The 20,897-nt window shown below is 35.2% G+C and overlaps 1 protein-coding gene across 3 annotated transcripts in view; it reads right to left on the bottom strand.

Annotated features, from left to right (window-relative positions):
- The window catches only part of PTPRQ (protein tyrosine phosphatase receptor type Q), a 246,333-nt gene that overhangs the window by 149,573 nt on the left and 75,863 nt on the right, over positions 1 to 20,897 (bottom strand). For all 3 annotated transcript variants that reach the window (XM_077845626.1, XM_077845627.1, XM_077845628.1), the window contains 6 exons: positions 20,341 to 20,513; positions 10,854 to 11,034; positions 9,395 to 9,553; positions 9,111 to 9,290; positions 8,413 to 8,520; positions 7,986 to 8,267 (listed from right to left, as the gene is read on the bottom strand). In XM_077845626.1, the coding sequence (XP_077701752.1) occupies positions 7,986 to 8,267; positions 8,413 to 8,520; positions 9,111 to 9,290; positions 9,395 to 9,553; positions 10,854 to 11,034; positions 20,341 to 20,513 (1,083 nt within the window). The remainder of the gene's footprint in view (positions 1 to 7,985; positions 8,268 to 8,412; positions 8,521 to 9,110; positions 9,291 to 9,394; positions 9,554 to 10,853; positions 11,035 to 20,340; positions 20,514 to 20,897) is intronic.

The following is a 20,897-nucleotide window of genomic DNA, read 5'->3' as shown; positions in this document are numbered from 1 at the left end:
ACACACAAATGCAAGAAAGAAGTTTGAAAAATGCCTAAAAATCAATTCTGCCTTTCATTAATAATGATAATATTTAAAAGTCTAATAATTAGTTTGGGTATAAAACAAGGTGTATGACAAGGCAAGGAACCTCTCCTAGACACAATGTTGCACATTATGACCTGGAAGGAAACTAGTCTCCTAAGGATACAAGATTATCATTAAATAAAATATTAGTTTTATGTATCTACGAATGTTCTTATTGTATCGAATGCAATGGTCATAAAATGGTTCTCTACATATATTCAAATAGTAGTACTATATGTGGGATTCTAACTCTAGTAAATATTGAAACAGATACCCTAAACTGAATGAGTTTCTTAATTAAAACAAAACTCTTCATAAGTTTAAAACAAACTTTTTTTAAAGGAATTGCAGAGTTGACAGGAAAGTTAGAAATCTGTGGTAGTCAAAAAACAAAAGCGAAAAAAAATTAAACAAAAAAACAAAGTAAAGTATGTATCCTGAAATGGAAGCTGGTACTAAAGCCAGCTTTGTCTTGGAAGGTACTGGCCAATCCTGGTGATATTGAGTTTTTGCATTAACAGCTGAATATCTGCAAAATGCCAGATAAAGAAGATAAAGTCTTTGGGCCAGGAGAAGAGTAAGGGGTATCCCTGTGTAAGAAGCTGGAAAACCAAAAGAACACAATTTAAACCATTTTACTGGACAACTCTAGGGGGTACCTTGAATTCCTCTGCAGAATGCCACAGAATTCAGTGAGTTGCAACCCCTGATATTGTGCAATGTCATGTGTTCACCCTCAGGGAAGAGGGAGTGAGAAGTAAACCCACCATACAAAAGAGGACAGAGAAGAATTTTTTTTTTCCTCACTCCACTCTGGATGAAGAAGTGAAAAAGAAAGAAAAATTAAGCAGTTTTGGATCTTCATGCCTATCCCTAAGAGCCTATGTGGCTCAAATCCATGCTACCTGAAAAACCTTCTCTTCAGAACTTAAAATGAATCTGTAATGGAATTGCTGTTACTCAAAAGCAACTAGCAGAAGTAAACATAAATCCTCTCAGGAAGAACTCAGCTTCTACTTAGGCCACATGAATGCACCATGGATAAATTTTTTTTTTTTTTAATTTTTATTTATTTATGATAGTCACACACACACATACAGAGAGAGAGGCACAGAGACACAGGCAGAGGGAGAAGCAGGCTCCATGCACCGGGAGCCCGACGTGGGATTCGATCCGGGGTCTCCAGGATCGCGCCCTGGGCCAAAGGCAGGCGCCAAACCGCTGCGCCACCCAGGGCTCCCGATGGATAAATTTCAATGAAAATGTGCTGACTGATAAAATCACTAAACACATAAGCAAGTTTAGGCACCAATAAAGAAAAGAACAAGAAAATTTCTCGGTCTCCCCACTCCCATGTCCCCACAAACAAACCACAGCAGTCATACTTCAAAAGACTTCAGATATTGAATTTACCAAAGAAAAAAATAAATGTTTAATGTATTTTAACACATCAAACAGATTTGAAAATATGAGCAAAGAATTCTTCAGATAATAATAAATGATACATATTGCCAAGTGATTTGAAAGAGAACCAGACAGGCCTTCTGGAATAAAAAAAACAAAATAATTGAAATCAAAATTCTTTTGATGTATAAAAAAGCACATTTGATAGAGATAGAGAGAAATTTAATGAAAAGGATAACGGTATTGAAAAACTATCAAGAATGTAGCTCAGAGAAAGAAAACATGGAAAATATAAAATGGCAGTTAAGAGACATGGACTATATACCAAAGGAGTCTAAGATAACAGAGAGGATGAGAAAGAAGAAATATTTAAAAGGATAACGGCTGAGACCTTTCAAAATTGTTGAAAGATATCAAACATCAGGTCAAGAAATCTCAATAACTTCCCAGCAGGAAAATATTTTAAAACAATCATATTTAGACACACTACTGTGAAAGAAAAGATCTTGACACTTAAAAAAAAAAAAGACAAGTCATCTACACAGGAATGACAATTAGACTGACAAATTACCTCAAATGAAAAACAACTGGAATTCTAGACTCAGAAAAATTGACAAAAGCAAAATAAAAACATATTCAGACAAAGCCAGAAAATCCTCCACGAATGAAATTATAAACAATGCATGTTATGCAGAAAAATATTTACTGGAGATGAAAGACCACAATTGCAAAGATAATGGTTTAAAAGTTGCCTGCATGCAACAATAACATTAATAACTAATTTGAGGGGTTAAGCATTATTGCTCTTATAAAGTCCTATTATAAGAATCTTTCCTTGGGACACCTGACTGGTTCAGTGGTTGAGCATCTGCCTCTGGCTCAGGTTGTGATCCTGGAGTCCCGGGATTGAGTCCTGCATCGGCTCCCAGCATGGAGCCTGCTTCTCCCTCTGCCTGGTCTCTGCCTCTCTCTGTGTCTCTCATGAATAAACAAATAAAATCTTAAAAAAAACAAAACAAAAACAAACAAAAAAAAAACAATCCCTATAACTGCCACTTATACAATGGAATATTATTAACTCAGCCATCAAAAAGAATGAAATCTTGCCATTTGCAATGACGTGGATGGCCATTCCATTGTATAAATATACCACATTTTCTTTATCCATTCAACAGTCGATGGAGATTTGCCTAGCCCTCCATTTCTGTGCTAGATTAAATTCTATCTATCTAGTCAGAGGTTTTAGAATTGAAGTTATTCCCTATCTGTTGCATTATTTTCTCTTTTTGTTGATTTATTTCTATCTTGTATACATATGAACACACATGTTGTATCACAGCAAAAGTGGGAAAAAAAAGATGCTTGATTCTCTTTGCCCTTTCAACTATTGCTCTATTCTGGCCTCTATAATACATCAAATTGCTCAAAATTCACCTTTACTCATTTTCTCCTTTTTAAATATGTCATTCTGTCTTAGCCTCATTTCAGTTGGGTATTTCCTCCCATTTTTTCCATGAAACTTACTGTCATGAAGTCACCAGTGATCTCCATATTGCCAACCACTAATCAGTTGTATGTGCTCATCTTACTTACTTCCCTGACAGCAGTATTTGACATAGGAAATAAATTCCTTCTACCTGAAAATCTTTATTCACTAGCTTTGCAAGACACAATCTTCTGGAGGTACTTGAGTGACTTGGTTGGTTAAGCATCTGCCTTCTGCTCAGGTCATCATTCCAGGGTTCTGGGATGGAGCCCCACATAGGGCTCCCTGCTCCATGGGGAGCCTGCTTCTCCCTCTCCCTCTGCCTTTCCCCCTGCTTGTGTTCTCTCTGTGTGTCAAATAAACAAAATCTTAAAAAAAGATTCAGTCTTCTGATTTTCCTCTACCTTACCACTGCCTACTTCTACTTAGTCCTTGACTAAATCCTCTCTGACTTCCCAAAGTCTATAGGTCACATTACCCCAGAACATAGGTGTCTGCTTCTTTCCATTTCTATCTACACACCCCCTGATATGACTTTATCTATACCTTGACTTCAAATTGTGTATTCAACCCTGGATCGTCTCTCCAAGTTTCAAACTTACATATCCAATTGCCTTCATGACAGGTACTCAGATACTTAAAACATGCTCAAAACAGAACTGAATTTCCTCCAAACCGACTCTTCTCTAGATTTCCCTTTCTCAGTAAATGGTACCACCATTCACCCGGATATTCAAACGAAACACCTAGAAGTCATGATTCTTCTCTTCATTCCCAAATCCAACATAGGCAGCAATGATTTCCAAAACTACAAATTGTATCATATTCTTGCCATAATTCTTCAATATCTACTTATTATAATTAAACCCTAAACTCTTAGAATAACACCAAGAATCTGCACAGTCCACCTTTGCCAGCCTCTCTCTCCTCATCTACTAATTCTCTCCCCATAACTCATGCTACTTGAATGACAGAAATGCTCTGCTCTTCCTCAACCACATAAAGTATCTTCCCACTTCAGGAATTTGGCTATTGCTATTCCTCCTTCTGGAGCACTTTTTTCCCCCTTTTCCTCATCTAACTTACTCTTATATGTTGTTAATATATCTGGGCAAATGTAATTTTTTCAGAGAGGGCTTCTCTCAGCCCTCTACCTCAAATAGCCTGCTTACTAATCCATAACTCTTTCTTCTTTCCCTGTTTTTTCTTCTTCTTAGAATTTACCACTACCAAAGTCATATATTATTTGTTTACTGGTTTATTTTCTGTGAAACTTCTAGAATGTTAAGTTCCAGGAAGGTAGGAATTTTGTCTTACTGCTGTATCTACAAAGCTTATGAGTCCATAAAAACCTGTTCAGGCCATGAATAGATATGTTCAACATGACATAAAATATGTTTAAAAACAAGAGAGAAATTCAAAGCTAAGCAAAACAAAATTGAATAGTTATTTAACTGCAAGAAAAAAAAGGCGTTAGTAATACTATGCTTGAACTTCATAACTCAGTATAACCTCTGATTTTGAAATTCTCATTGGAACTTGCTAAATTGTCCCTCTGGAGTTGTCTGCCGACCACCAGTAGTCAGAATATAAATATGCATCTGTGACCCTAGGCTGATAGCCTTTGCATTTTTATTCATTTATCCTTAGGGGATAACCAGTGCTGGATTCAGGGGAAATAAAGATAGGCTTGATGACTTACTGATTTTGCAGAGTAATGATGCACTTAAGAGTTTTCTGAACTAATACAGTGTCCAATTATGAAGTATTGTGTAAAATAGATAACTCATGAACAAAAAGTAAATTTTTATAATCACTTGGAATAAGCTGAACCTATTTAAAAAATAAAAATAAGAAATAAGCTTGTTCTGATGGTCCTAAATTAGGAAGTGAGAAGTTACCTTGAGTATGCCAAAAGATTGTTGTTTGGCATACACAGTTATAGTGATACATAGAAAAAAAATTTTAATGTAATTCATTAATATAAATAAATTATAAAGTCCTATACAGAACTTTGGTCAACATCTAAGTTACTATCCACTAGTGGTTGTTACCCCACATCAGACATATTCAAACCATTTGTTAAAGGCTTACCATAAAGAAAGATTTTAAAAAGGAAAGAGAATGTATTGAGATCACCAAAAGGTAATTTTCATGAGAACTTAAAGTTCTTTATGTGATTATTGAACCCTAAGTATGAGAAAACATGAATTAATCTTGTTTGTCAACTGTACATTCTATACTTAAAGCACACATAAACACAGTCTCTCTGTCACACACTCACACACCCATGAGATCAACCTCATGTTGATTTTTTCTGCGTGAATACAAGAGTATTTTACGTCCCAAGCATTAGTAAACTCTGATTCCCCAATCAAGATAAAGCACGTGAACAAATAATTCATTCTTATTTGTAACTAGCAGCAATTAGTAACCAATCCCTCAATTTCTCATGAAATAATATTGAAAAGTTGGTGCTTGTTGTTGTTTTTTTTATAAGAGTAGAGGATGAATTTATTGTATTTAATAAGACTCTGAAGCCTTGGAAACAGACAGATAGTTGTTTTTCAGTACATCTTGCTTCAAATGACGCCTTAAAACTATTTAACATTCTAGCTTCCTCTTTTACGAAAAGAGCTAAAACTGGTGGCTGAATAGTAAGTAGCACACATACTTTTGGAAAGGTCACTAATGTAGATTTCATTGTCCACCATTTCCATCTAAATAAAGAATGCAAAGATGTTGAGAGTACCCTACCTTAGGACAGAGAGTCAGAAATTAGAAGTATGGACGTTGAACACTATGCCGTATTTTCAGTTCTGTTTTGCTTCTAAAGAGTCTAGGATCAAAATGACCCTATATCCACCCAAATGGGTGAGACAGTGAGTCTGGAATAAGTTGTTTCTTTCTTCTCTTTACTTTTCTCACTAGCTCAGGAGGCTTGAAATGGCTGCCAGGAGGTTTACCTCTAAGTCCCAACATTACTTCTTATCTACTCTGATTTTTGTGTCATTTCACTCAAATATTTCTAGGTCTCCTCATCTATAAAATAAAGAATTCTATGTGTTTTATAAGACACTTTCCAAAACTAGCATTCTCATTTTTAATTACATTTCAAGTTAAAATCTTATATTCACTGAAGATTTATTATCCCTGCCTTAGAATTAAGCTCATCTAATAGATAAGAAAGTGAAAATTAAATTTACTTATTCAATACTAAATTAAAGATTGCATACATGTAGTAGTTAGCAAACAATAAAAGAGAATATTCTACAGATAATCATTAAGATAAGGTGTTCTTGATGCCCTAACCACTTAAGTAGTGAAGTGTTTGATAAACATTCATGAATATGATTGTTTATTATAACAGGAACTTTGAAAGTTCTTCTTTCCTTCCTCATGTTGTGCAAAGCCCAAACAGAAAAATATCACTGCAACAATGAACAGAAAAGATCCTAGATATATTCTGTAATTCACTAACTTTATTGATGGCTTCTAAAATAGATTATACTGTGAAAGGAAATATGCTTTATAGTCTGATACATTTGGGTTCCAGGTCCAGCTTTATCACTTACCAGCTGGGTGACCTTAAGCAATTAAACACCCACCAATTAATTTTAACTTTAGGAGGGCAGAAATTCACTTTCATTTACAGTGCTATACTCCCATTAGGGCTTGGCATATTGCAAATATTTGCTGAATATTCATTGAAGGGATGAACCTCTCAGACCTGTTTTTTATTAGGCAATGAAGATAATACCTTAATGCTTTGTTAGAATTAAAAAGGTAATTTTCATGAAAGCCAGGAGCATAGCCCATGGCACTCTGCAGGTGTTTAAAATATGCTTGTTTCTTTCCTTGACCCAGTGTAAAATAAAGCTAGGTCAGGTAAAGAGGAGATATTTTCCTTAACAAAAATACTAATTTAAAAAAAAATATCTATAAAAGCAATGAAACATGCCAATATATAGTTTAATACAAATTAGATTTCACTTTAAGAGATAATCCTTAATGCTATAAAACATTCTTTTCATTATTCTCTCAGTCCTGCAATTATGAATGCCATTCTCTATAGGCTCTTTTGTGTCATCTCATTTTATTAATTTCTTTGACTAGCCTCAGGAAGGTACTCCTGTTCAAAGATAAGCTGCTTTACTAGATACCTAGATCCTCAAGGTTAGAGACAGGGCCTCTCATATAGAATCTGGCTGAGCCATATGAAATTGATGATATTGGCCATTTTGACCCATAGGAATAGTAATTCCATATGGTTCAGCTAGTAGCTAGTCAATAAATATTTAATTGTTTAAAAGTAGGAATAAAACAGTAATTTTACATTTAGTTATTAATTCTCAGCATAAATTACAGAGTTGAATTAAGAGTGACGCTTCAATATATTATTATAAACAAGACAATAAACTAAGATCATAAGGCAAAATGTCTTGCCATCTGCTTTTTGTTTTTGTATCACTGAAACTGAAACATGAGAGTGTAATTCCTTGCTTCCATGATTTCCTATCCAGGGAGGATATTCCCCTCCCTGTCTACCCAACAACTTTAATAACATCCATTCTACCCTATGCTTTAAGATCCAGGTCAAATGCTGTCTCCTCCATAAGGCTTACCCAGGCATGCTGTACCTCTGCTCCCACTCTGCTCCTCTTTCCATATACATACCTCATTGGAGTACAGGAATCTATTCTTATGAGTGTGCTCTGGTTTTAGCTAATTTAAAAGCATGTGGTTATTTTACAGGTACCCTGAAAGATCCTTGTTTTCTCAAGATCTTTCATTTGAAAAATTCACTGATTTTATGTTGGAGTTCCCATAAATATGTAAATCAGACTTTACTAATTTACACAGCAAGCCTTTACCCCACATCTTACCAGGAAAAAAAAACAACACATATTTCTGGGTTATACAAAAAAGGATGAGAGATTTTAGGTTATTTAAAATATAAACAATATGACAATTATCCATGGTGTTTACTTCATTATACGTATTATTAAACAACAAACAAAAAGCTTACCAGTCTCAGAAGTTCTTACAGAGAGTAAAGAAGATAACTGATTGCCATGACCAAACCTGGTATATGACCGGACAGAAATGTTGTAGAGGTTGTAAGGTTTTAAGTCCCTTAAAATTATGTTTGTGGTTGAGGTGTTCTTCATAAACAAGGTATCCGTATTTTTATACAGCACTTCATAAGCAACAATAATCCCATTGGGTTTCTCAGGTGGTGACCACTTCAAATTTATCTCACTTGCAGTAACATCAATAACTTCCACATCTTGAGGTGGTGATTCTGGTTCTGGGGGATGAAACAAAATTTTAAATCCATGTGTTTTTTTTTTTTTAATGCTGATTGCTTCAGCCACTAAAGGGAGCATGAGGTAGAAAGCAATAAGTATGCAATACCACCTGCTTTTTATGAAAATTGTGCCTGATATTCTTACCATCTTCTGGAGTTCTTACAAAGATGTCATTTTCTTCAGACAAAGAACTTTCTCCAACATGGGTTGAGGCAGCCACTCTCATTTTATATTTTGTGTATTTCTTTAACCCTACAATGACAACAGGTAATCTATGTAAAGATCATAAAATAACATTCATGGATTAGGGTCATTTGACACAGGACTAGTGAAAATAATTTATTTGGGAGACTGGTTCTCCAAGTAAGTTTCCTTGTAATCTTATTCTCCCAAAATTCCTTGGACTGGAGGGTTTTTCCAGGTTGATGATATTTTAGTTCATTCCTGAATACTAGGGCAATCATCTGAGGCTGAAAAATAATTTTTGACATGCTGCAAGAACTATGTTGGCTTGGCACAAAGGCCATGTCAGCTCAGTTACTTCAGCTGATTTTCATATTCATTCATTCAAGCTTTTAACACTTCATTTCAATGTACCAGATATAAAATTCTCTGGGTTAAGTATATTCCTACCATACTTGTCTGATGATCTCATTTTTTGTAGATAAATATAGATAAGGAAAACACATTTAATCAAGTTATTTCTGCACATTTTTAAGATATCCATGGCAGCACAGCATAACAAAATCTGAAATGAGGCAGCACGTGTCCTGCAGTGTGAAAGGCAGAAAGAGATGCACATTTTCATCAGAATAGAAATGTTTTAAAAAAGATTCTTCTACCTGTTATGAGAAAGCTGTTATCTGTAGTAGTCATCTGGAATGCTCTGTTTGTATCCAGTTCCATTGCATAAATTGTATAATGAGTTATTTTTCCATTGGGATATTCTGGAGGATCCCAATACAACAAAATAGATGAAGAACTAATATTTTTATAGTTTATAATTTGAATGGAGCTTGGCACTTGTAAAGAAGAATGAACAATTCATGTGAACAAAAAGGAAAAGTATTACCATGTGTAAGAGCAATATTTGCAGGTAATTATTTCAAAGGAAATACATTCTTACCTTGCTCATGTGTCCTGACATTGAGAACCGTTGGTGGTCCTTCTCCCATGATGGTGAAAGCAGATACACTAATCATGTGCTCAGTGAAAGGTACAAGTCTCCTGATAACGTAAGACAGCTGTTCAGCAGCAATGTCAGTGATATACAGATTCCTTGTTCCTATTTGAAATCAGTAAAAAAGAAAATCATGATCAAAATTATTTTTCCTCACAGAGTGAAATCTTAAACTTGATTTCACATTAGTCATTAATTTCTCTATGTACTCCTTTATGTGAAATGATAAAAAAGGGATATAAATAACAAACATGTATAATTAAAAATAAATACATCCTGGAACATTAGACTAGTGTTTTGAGAAAATACAACTTCTAAAAGAGACTGCCTAAGGGTTTTTTTTCTGAAATGAAAGATGACGTATAATACCAAATTAAAACATATGTCAAGGCTATGCTGTAATGTGAATGTTATTGAAATGAGACTTATTTGGATTCAAAAATCACTACACTTTTATTAAACCTCTTGGAGGTTTAAAGTAAGCATGCCTGGATAATTGACACATAAATACGAACAGGATTTCAAATAATGTTAATTTTTTTATTAAGAACTTGTGCATCCAACAATATTAATCACTGATTAGATTAAAAATACTCAAGGAAACATCTGCATCAGAAATTGTGGGCCTCTTAATTTTTAGTGTTGCTCCAGTCTTTGCTCAGGAAAAAATGCATCAGTAAATGAAACAAATGTATTTCAAATATGTGATATTTTTTACTAATTCTACCATCAATAAAATAACAAAACCCTCTTAATTTGGAATGAGACAACTACCAAATCAGAAAAAAAGGCAATGAAAAAAAATATTCTTCTGACTTGTAGATGACCAGAGAGATCATTTAGCCCTGTGTCATGTAACCAAGTATTTTTAATTTGCTATATATGACATTCTTCTTTTAGAAACAATAAGATCCATTGACCCTGAAAGCAAGTGTATACACTAATGACATCACCACATCACTGGGGTCACCTACACCTGTTTAACACCCCATGCACTAGAGTTGTAACTTTCTGACCTATTTACCTTTAGTGACATTTGAAAACCTATTAGTCAAAAGCTGCAGAGAGTGTGAGGCCTGTAAATGATTTGAAGATATGTTAATCCCTCCCCATCACACCTGCTTTGGCAACTGTAATAACTGATTGTCTATGCAGCTTGGCCAGAGACTCTAGGGTGCTACTTTCTCTAGGAGGAAGGTCAAATGGGTTAGGAGGGGCCAGCTCCTGCCTGTGTGGCATATCCATTTGCTGCATGAGGTTATCCAACAGTTGAAGAAGAAAAAAATCTGACTCCAGTCCATGAACCATTAATAATTTGGTTGAACTCTAAGCTAAGGTTCATATCTGTGCTAGCTAACACTGGTGGTTTGAAATATGCTTCAGAGAACACAGAAATTGTACCTACCAACTGCTGAATGCTGGTCTTCAGCTCTGTTTCTCGCAGGAAAGTTATTATGGGGATGACTGTTATATATAGCTGAAGCAAGCGAGTACAGGTCTGAAGATATCTCTGCTGAACCCTCAAATAATTCTGCCATTGACTCTACTATGTTTACAGTTTCTGGAGTCATGGGGGCATCTACATACTGTAATTAAAAACAGACATTCACAATGACCACTTGTAACTATTACACTTAATAATGACTTTACCCAAGTATATAGTTTAAAAAACTAGTAACTTTGGAATCAGACTTTTAATTTTTTTTTGAAATGTACAAGCATTATTTTATTACTTGTTCTTCAAAATTCTCCATTTCTTTTTTTAATAAATTTATTTTTTATTGGTGTTCAATTTGTCAACATACAGAATAATACCCAGTGCTCATCCCGTCAAGTGCCCATCTCAGAGCTCGCCCCCCAGTCACCCCCACCCCCTGCCCTCCTCCCCTTCCACCACCCCTAGTTCGTTTCCCAGAGTTAGGAGTCTTTCATGTTCTGTCTCCCTTTCTGATATTTCCCACTTATTTTTTCTCTTTTCCCTTTTTTCCCTTTCACTATTTTTTATATTCCCCAAATGAATGAGACCATATAATTTTTTTCCTTCTCCTATTGACTTATTTCACTCAGCATAATACCGTCCAGTTCCATCCACATTGAAGCAAATGCAATCTCTATCAAAATACCATGGACTTTCTTCAAAGAGTTGGAACAAATTATTTTAAGATTTGTGTGGAATCAGAAAAGACTCCGAATAGCCAGGGGAATTTTAAAAAAGAAAACCATAGCTGGGGGCATCACAATGACAGATTTCAGGTTGTACTACAAAGCTGTGGTCATCAAAACAATGTGGTACTGGCACAAAAACAGACACATAGATTAATGGAACAGAATAGAAAATCCAGAAGTGGACCCTCAACTTTATGGTCAACTAATATTTGACAAAGGAGGAAAGACTATCCACTGGAAAAAAGACAGTCTCTTCAATAAATGGTGCTGGGAAAATTGAACATTCTTCATGCAGAAGAATGAAACTAGACCACTCTCTTGCACCATATACAAAGATAAAATGGATGGAATCAGACTTTTTAAAAAGGTAATGTTATTTCCATGACTACTGTCTTCCTTTACATTCCCAGCTTTCATTCTAAAGTTATTAAATTCCTACCTCATTTTAACACATTTTAATCATTCCATTATCATAAGAGGTCAATATCGTATTGTGGGATGAAGGGAATATTTGTTTCTGATTTGAATTAGTTGCTTTATTATAAAATTAGACATCCTTCTACAAAGGTTCCATAACCAAACTATTTTAAAACCATTCACTCCCAAAAGTAACTGTTTAGGCACACTGCCTTATTAAAATATGTTTGCTTCTCTATCTCTGTGTTCTCATTTACACATGAGGTGTGAGAGGCTTGCATCTTGCTTGATATGTCAATAACAGTTTATCTTTGATCAAGTGAAGTTACACACATGAACCAAACTGCATGGCAATAGATTTCAAATAGCCTATCCAAGGGTCTGGACCTAAGGAATATTTTAAGTAACTATGATTGCTCCCAGATCCCATAATGTACTTCACTCATGTCAAGTTCACCAAAGTAACAGATACTGAAGTGAAAATATCAGGGCCACATTACAGATAAATACAGGAAGAGCTTCTAATGAGATAACAAGACAACTCTCTTCCTTCTCTCTCCTCATACAGCATAACTGATTAAGGAAAGGGTTTGGGGGCCAAATATTATTAGTATTATTAGTATTATTAGTAGTTTTTCAACCTCGGAAATAAGACTATATATACATTAATCAAAGTAAATGTTGCCTTAAGAGACTTAACAACCAAATGAAATGTGTGGACTTTGGATTCTAATTAGTACATACCTACCAACACGGGCTTCGAAGACAATTGGGAAAATTTGAATATGTTCTAGATATTAGATGATACCAAGACAACATTAGCAATTCTGATAGTTGTGGTAATAGAATCATTGTATGAATTAAAATATCTGCAAGTTTTAGAAATTCGTTCTTAATTAGGCATGTAGAAGCAAAATTAAGTCTGGGATTTATTTTAAAATATGTCCAGGGCAAGAGCAACAATGGGAAACAGCTGACACAAGTATGGTAAGATGTTAAATACTGAATCCAGGAGAGAGGCAAATGGGGGTTATTATATTTTCTTCTCTACTTTAATATCTGTTCAAACTTTCCCAAGATAAAATCATCTTAGAAAAAAAAAGACATAGCAAGAACTACTTTTTGTCCATTCCTTTTCAACTTCTGCTTCATAACTCATCTTTAAAAAAAAACAAAAATGCTTTTTTTAAAAAAGAAAATATTATTCCTCCCCAACTCCATGCTCTTGTACCCTCAAAATTTATAATATATAATAAAGGTTTTATTTGCATATAAGTTTGGGTACTCTTACCTTATGTTTTGGGGTTGTCTTTAATCCTAGAGCCAAAAACAGGGTTTTTATTCCTAAGTAACACCAATACTTAGTATTTAAAAAAAGTAAAAGGTGCTCAGGAAAAGTTTCAGGAAGGCAAGTAACCTTAAGGCAGTTTGTTTAATCATCTACAAAGATAGGTCACTGAAATATTAACTTGTCTGAGAGAGAAAAGAATGGAAAAAAGATCCAGGGAAATCTGTAGTTCTCCAAATGATATTTATAGAATAAAATTATCTAAATCTTGTTACATCCATAGCCAGAAAAGTATTGTGATGAGAAGGAAGGGGACACCTATAAAATCTATTCTAAAATTCTTGCAATAAAAAACTCTGGATAGGGAACTCTATACAGGACAAGTTAAAGGTCTTCTATCTTCCAACAGCTCACTTCAGCTCCGCTTCCACAGGGAAATCAGAGGGGGCATGAATCACAAACACATAATTCAGAGATGCTCTGGTATTCCAGTCAATAGTTTATGCTTGAAACACACAGCTGTTTCCACTATCAATCAGCCACTCTGAGAATCTACTGTGTACAAAGCACTGCAGAAGGTACAATGAAGAAGCATAATTTCCCCATGAACTACAATTTTGCATTAAATCTCCCAATATTTTACACTCCTGCCAGATAAATTATTGAGAGTTAAGTCACAGCATCCCATCAATTAACAAAGTCAAGCATCTCTGTTGACAAACTGCCATTTCAATGTAAGAGTTGACCTAAATAATTTTGACTTTCTGAATTTCTCCCAAATTCTGGTATTCTGGAAAGAATCTCTCTAACTGATGCAATGATTTGAACACTGGTTTCATAACAACCCATAATGTTATTCATTATCACTCAGACAGCCGTGCCATGAATATTTCTCACACTTTGCTTCTTTTGAAAAGGCATTAGGTATTAGGTCTTTCAAAGGACAAAAAAAAATTATTTTAAGAGCAAAAATGATGGGAAAGAACAGAACTTGAGAAAATAAGTAGAAGGGGCCGAAGAGGACATGAGAATAATGAGGGAGAAAAGCAGCCAACTGCAATCCTGAAAGCTTTCAGTCTCACTGAGTTACTACAGGGCTCTGGACCTCAGCACCATCGGCATTCTGTGTTAGACAATGTTTTGTTGTAGGAAGTTTAGAAGCATCCCTGGTTCCTACCCACTAGAAGCATCTCCCCATTTGTACCAAGACAACTGTCTCCAGAGATTCCAAGTGGAGAGCAACATCTTCCTTGGTTGAGCACAACTGACTTACGGAATGTCACAGTTCACCAACTTGAAAGGCCTCTCATATCCTACCCAGGAATCTTTGGAATTTATGTGAAAGAATTAGAAGTTCTACAGTTAAATTCCTAATCCATCTGTATAAACCAACCTGATTCTACATGTAATAACCTTCATTATAGCTAACGTGATTTTAACTTTTTACAAATCTCTATTACATCTATTTATTTAGACTCACTGAAGTCTACTGGATTGACTTAATGAAATAGTTGATTTATTATTAAGAAATATTTCTATGTTTTATTATAGACTATAACATGATTTATGCTCTCTGTTATTGAGCAGTGGTAAAAAAGAAAAGTTTGCAATTAGTATATGTTAGGAAACCTAGTGGATATTGTATCATTCTGCATGTTATTTGGGTGATGGTCAATAAAGTAAACTTTATCTCAAGCATTCCTAAACTACTCTTGGGTCCTGTCAGCTTCATTCCATAGCAATTGGTCAAGCCTTTAGCTGACTTTCTTCTCATGTTCACCAATGACAAATACTGATATATTTGTGAAACATGCTGGATGAAAATATGTATCTGTATGAATCTCATGTATTTGTAACAATAGGCACCAAGATGGTGCCTTTGGGGGAGAAAATGCCCCAGGATTCTACCAAAAAACAAATACAGGATGAGATCTGAGTGTAAAATTCAACTTAAGAACAGTCCATGGAAAGATGACTTTAGGATTTTAGACTTTATTCTCAGTGGAATGAGTCTTACAAATAAATTAATTTTATTCTTTGCATTGATAGAAGTAGGAAATGAACATCAAGGTAGAAAATAGTTTTTCTCAATTTGGATCTAATCAAATTACATATGGAATATTGTGTTCAGATGATTAAAAGTTTCATTGACAAACTGGAAAATACACATAGGAGAGTACTCAATAATATGAGGGATCCAGAAACCACAGCCGATGAGAAACTGAGGATATTAAGCCTTAGGGAAATCATGACCATCATCTTCAAAAGATAAAAACTTAAATCACTGTGTATTGTTATTACTGCTACAAAGACATTTAAAACTACTATGTGTCAAATATAGTGCTAAGTACTTTATCCATGCAATATTAATTCACTATAGCCCAAAGTTAGGTATCAAGAGCTCCATTTTACAGTCATCTGTTCAAGTTCATAAAACTAGTCATAGCAGAAGTAGGATTGAAACACATTTCCCTGGTTCCAAATTCCAAGCTCATATCATGTGGTCTAGAGAAGAGAGATGGGACAAACTGGCAAATATTAGAAGACAAATGTTTCAGTTCAAAATAGTTAAAGAACAAAGTATTTTTCTTATTCATCTGTGTATTTTCTGGACCTAACAGAGTTCCTGGAACTTTCGTGTTACTTAATGCATACATGCCTGGGAGGCCATAAGGAAGAATATTTTAAAGTTCATAGAATAGGAGCTGCTTTTTGTGGTAGTAGATACCCTATTATTAGAGTTGATAAAATATTTTAGCAGAGGCTGGATTCCCAATCACTTATTAGGCATGCTCTACATGCAATTCATATACAAATTTGAATGCTGAAATAAGTCTTCAAACCCTGAAATTAAATTTTCTAATATATTTGTTCAAGTATTTATTTAAATATTACAAGTAAAATTTTATACATCTTTCAGCATAATAAAATAGCCCCTATTTATTAAGAAATAAACAAACCATAAAAGGTCACTGGAAAAAAAAAAAACTTTAAATAAGGTTGATGAGATCAGTTCAAGTCTAGCATAAGATGATTATATTTTAATACTTTCATGTATCAATCATGATATACACGTGATATAACACCATGATACACACATGATTTTACTCTAAAATCACTAAGTAACATGCCTATACTACTCTGTTAAGACTCAATTATTTTAGACAGATCTATTGACTTTCTGCTAGGATACTGAGAAGTTAGAGTTCTTAAATAGATCATACCTTCCCTGTCCTCAATTCTTATTTGGTTATTCTAATTTAAATAATATACTTAAATCCGGAAGGATAATTCTAATAGATATGTGAAATATAAAATAGTGGGCTGGGAGAGTGTTGTGGACAGTCTCTCAGATGTCCCCCCTATTATTCCTACCTCCTGCTGTTCATTCATTTGTATAATCCCTTCCTGTTGTGTGGGAGCTATTATTTGCATCTAAACAATGAAATGAGGCGCAGGTGAGAGGATGTCATTCCTATGGCTACATTATACTGTATATATTCCCTCTGCTGGCATGATGAAGCAAGTGACAGAAAACTTTCCCTGACCCACAGAAACTGTGAGATAATAAATAAATATGAGTTGTCTTAAGCTTACGGTGAATTGTTACACAACAATTAAGTTTGTGGCAAATTGTCATCCAACAATGAAAAACTAATGCAGTAAGATAGCAATAGTCCAGGCAAGAGACTGCAATCCTGAGGTGGGGTGGTGACGATGGAATGAAATATAGATGTATGAAGGCCACCCTCTGGAGGTAAAAATAAATAGCTTAATATTGAATAACTATTGAATGCTAAGTATAGTCCACGTCAGAGGCAGCCCCATGGTTTTGAGCCATTATGACAGAAAGAATAACAGAGCCATAATCTGAAAGGACGAATACCAGACATGTAAAAGCACCATAAAGTGCTTAGACAATGATCTTCAATTCAGGTCAGAGAGCTATGGTGTGCCCAGTCCAAGGATTAAGGAATTCTAAACCTAGTTATTTGGCATTTAGGCTTCAAATTAGTCTCTCTCCTTGTTCTTGATAACTGAAACTATTAGTTGCCTGGATAGACTTTCTTCTTGTGTGTCCTATGGAAACCTTCACAGATTTCCATCACCATCCCCAGAGCTTTGTCTAGTACCTGGTCTTCTTCTGGTCATGAACCAGATTTGTCGCCTCATTCTGGTCATGAACCAGACATTATCCCAAAAGGGATTTTTGTTTTATGAGGGAAAATGAGTTTAGATGTGATATATCCTGATAGAACCTCTCTACAAATGGTTGTTATTAGGAATAGAGTGTCAGAGAAAGACCAGAATAGAAAGCAAGGCAAAGGGATTACGCAAGTAGGAAGCTGTGATTGAAGTTGCGTGATCATCAAAAGAAAGTGTAAGGAGAAGGCTCAAAACAGAACTGTGCAGAAGATCTTTATCAGGAAGGAGTTAGAAAATTATAGGAGAACAAGCTTTTTCATTTTTTTCATTACACAAGACCAAAATTTTATAAAGTCACAGGATAAGAAAGTGGAGGAAGCATGAGGGAAAAAAATAGCCAAAAGCTGGAGAGTGGGAGGGCAGAAAGATGGATTCTGGAGGAGACAATGAAGATGGGGATACTGAAAAATATGTAACTACCTTATTTGACACTTAGGGGGTCACTGGTAACTTCTAACAAGATTTCGAGGATTTAGAAAATTCTTGTGTAAGGGTGTGGAAGCCATACTTTGAGAAGTTGAAGAGTGAATGAAAGGAAAGAATCCTTACCTTGTATCAAGGTCAAGACGAAGGATAATAAATGAATACACTAAACCAGAGGTTTTATCTATTATCTCCTCTACTGCTCACCCTATAAGGTGAGTTTATAAGCCCTGCTTTAAAAATGAGGGTACCAAGTGTCCAAAAGTTGTCTTGTCCAAGGTTGTATAAGCTGGAAAAGGACAGAGCTGAGGCTAGAACCCAAGTTCATTTGGGTTTAGGGCCTCTCCCAAATCTCTGTCCCCACATCAACTTCCTAAACGATGAACCCAAACATCAGTCACATGGGAAAGCCGAAATACCAATAATGGGCCTGATCTAATAAGTAAACATACCATCATAGAAATAAGGAGAACTAATATGTCCTTTTATTGAGAGAGGATAAGGAAACTAATAATGAATGTCAATCAGGGTGAAAGTTCCAATCCCATGATTAACAATCACAACAGGTCACAATATTTAGCATAGCACTTACCACACACCACATAGAGTTCTAAGCTCTTTTATGCACTTAACCCATTAAATCCTCATTAATACCCTTTGTTACAGGATCTCTGATAAACTCTATCTTTGAGAATAGGGAACTGAAAATCACAGAGATCAGGCCAACTTTCTTAAGGTTAAACTAGCCATAATGGCAAGACCAAGGTTTAAATTCAAGCAGTCTGCCTCCTAGGTCCATGCTCTCAATCTCTCTATAGCAGAGCCCATTAACTGACCAAGGATATAAACCCAGATTTATATGACCCCAAAGCTCCTGTTCTCTTCAGTATATCACAGGAATTACAAGCATAGAGACAAGCCATAGAGACAGAGGCTGAATCACAAAGAAGTCTTTCTAGAATGTCTTAGCTTCAAGAGAAAAACAGGTGGTGTAGCTGGTGATTCAACAGATGTCATTAACAGGAGTGGGAGATCTGTCACCTAGTCCCAAAGCAGCTAACTATCTAATCTAAGACCATCTTGGCCAGAGCAAAGGTTTAAGCTTTTGCCCTTTGCCTGAGTTGTCAACTAGAATATCAGGGAAAGCATAACTCCCATCTTTTACACACAGGAAAGGAGTAAACATAGGATTGAATTTTAATCCTACGCTGGAGATGGTAAAAGTCCTGCCCAGTAAATCCTGGGCAGCCAGTACATTGAGCACATAGTAACATCAATTTTCAAGTAGGTATAAGAAGTGGAAGAAAGCAGAGACTAGAAATAGAGTGGATGATCTGTATGGGAAAAATAATAGCACAGCTAGAAAAAGCAGTGTTTCTGGACCCAAACAGTAGAAGCCAGTTGATGAATAAGCCATCATGTAGCTCCTGTGAGGCCCGTGATTGAATTCACTGGTCCTAGGGACATTAATTTTTGTACCCATACTTGGATGTGACTAGTCTGGACACTCATAGGGCACTCACAGATGAATAGCTGGTTGGGTAAGGTGAGTGAAGACAGGGGAAGGAAACCAGTGTGGCTTATATTTCTAACAGATGCAAAGGGGGAAACAATAAGACTTTCATTGTGAATAGAGGCAAACACATTGTCCTCTTATTTTATATCTATGAATAACTTAATCTCCATTATTCAGTCAATTGCTTTAAAAAAGATTATTTATTTGAGAGAGAGAGTGTGTGTGTGAGCAAGTGGAGGGGCAGCAGGAGAAGGAGAGAGAGAACCTCATGCAGACTCTCCTCATTGCAGGGAGTGGGACACGGGGCTTGACCTCACAGCTTTGAGATGATAACCTGAGCCCAAACCAAGAGTCTGATGCTTAACCGATTGAGCCACCCGGTGCCCCCATTTGCTTTCTTTATCAAACATACTTTGTTTGGATCTTTTTTTAAATGAGGTAGCTTTGAGAAAATTAGCTCCCAAACACTGAACAGGCCAAGTCATTTGTCAACAACAACCACTAAATACTGTGCTTTTCATTGGCAACTGTTCCAAATTGCAAGTAAGCCGAAGGAGTGTTTAAATCAGAACAGGAGTTTCTAAACAATTCATTAACTGAATTACCATAATAATATCCACTTATGGAAGTACCTTTAGTCCTACTTAATTGCTCAATTAACATTTTTGTATGCTGAAAAAGAATAATAGCACTTAATAATATATATTCTAAAATGAAATATGACCTAGCTAGATTATCCACATAGCCCAAATTTACTTCACTTTGTACCATGATGCTTGTCAAATATTTTATGTTTGAATGCCAAAAGTCTTCCAAGTTATCGGGGCCAAAACCAAGTAGAAGGGGCTCACCAAGATGTGAAATGAAAGTGAATACCTCATCTTTTCCTGTGAGCAAAGTATTTTCCAGAATTACTCCTGTCTCTGAAACTAGCACTTTGACTCGGTATTGGTTAATGATTCCATTTGGTTGTTGTGGTTTCTTCCAAGTAATTCTTATTTGTGTGGCTTCTACTTCTGCAAGTTGTAAATCAAATATTGGACCTGGAACTAAAAAAAAAAAAAAAAAAAAAGAATAAGGAGGGAAGAATTAAAAGTATATTTTTAAAATGTAAAAATTCCCTAAATTATTAGCTCACCATTTAAGATTTGTAAGAAAGCCTATTAGAAAATAGACTAAAACAATTTACTATTTATTTACAAATTAAATATGTGTAAGCTTCTTTAAAGACACAGATAAAGTGAATTTCTACATACTGTTCTCAAAAAATGTAAATAAGAAATAGGATAACATGGAGTAATTTCCTCAAAATGTCATAGGATTTGTTTGAAACAAATTCATTTAAAAAAAATAAACAAATTCATTAATAAAAATAACTTCCCAGAAAAAGCTGTCTAGGGATGATTAATGCCCAGTAGAAACCTTGAAAGCTT

Source organism: Canis aureus, chromosome 13 (assembly GCF_053574225.1).
Source record: "Canis aureus isolate CA01 chromosome 13, VMU_Caureus_v.1.0, whole genome shotgun sequence".
Classification (NCBI taxonomy): Eukaryota; Metazoa; Chordata; class Mammalia; order Carnivora; family Canidae; genus Canis; species Canis aureus.
This window is presented reverse-complemented; position numbering and strand designations above follow the sequence as displayed.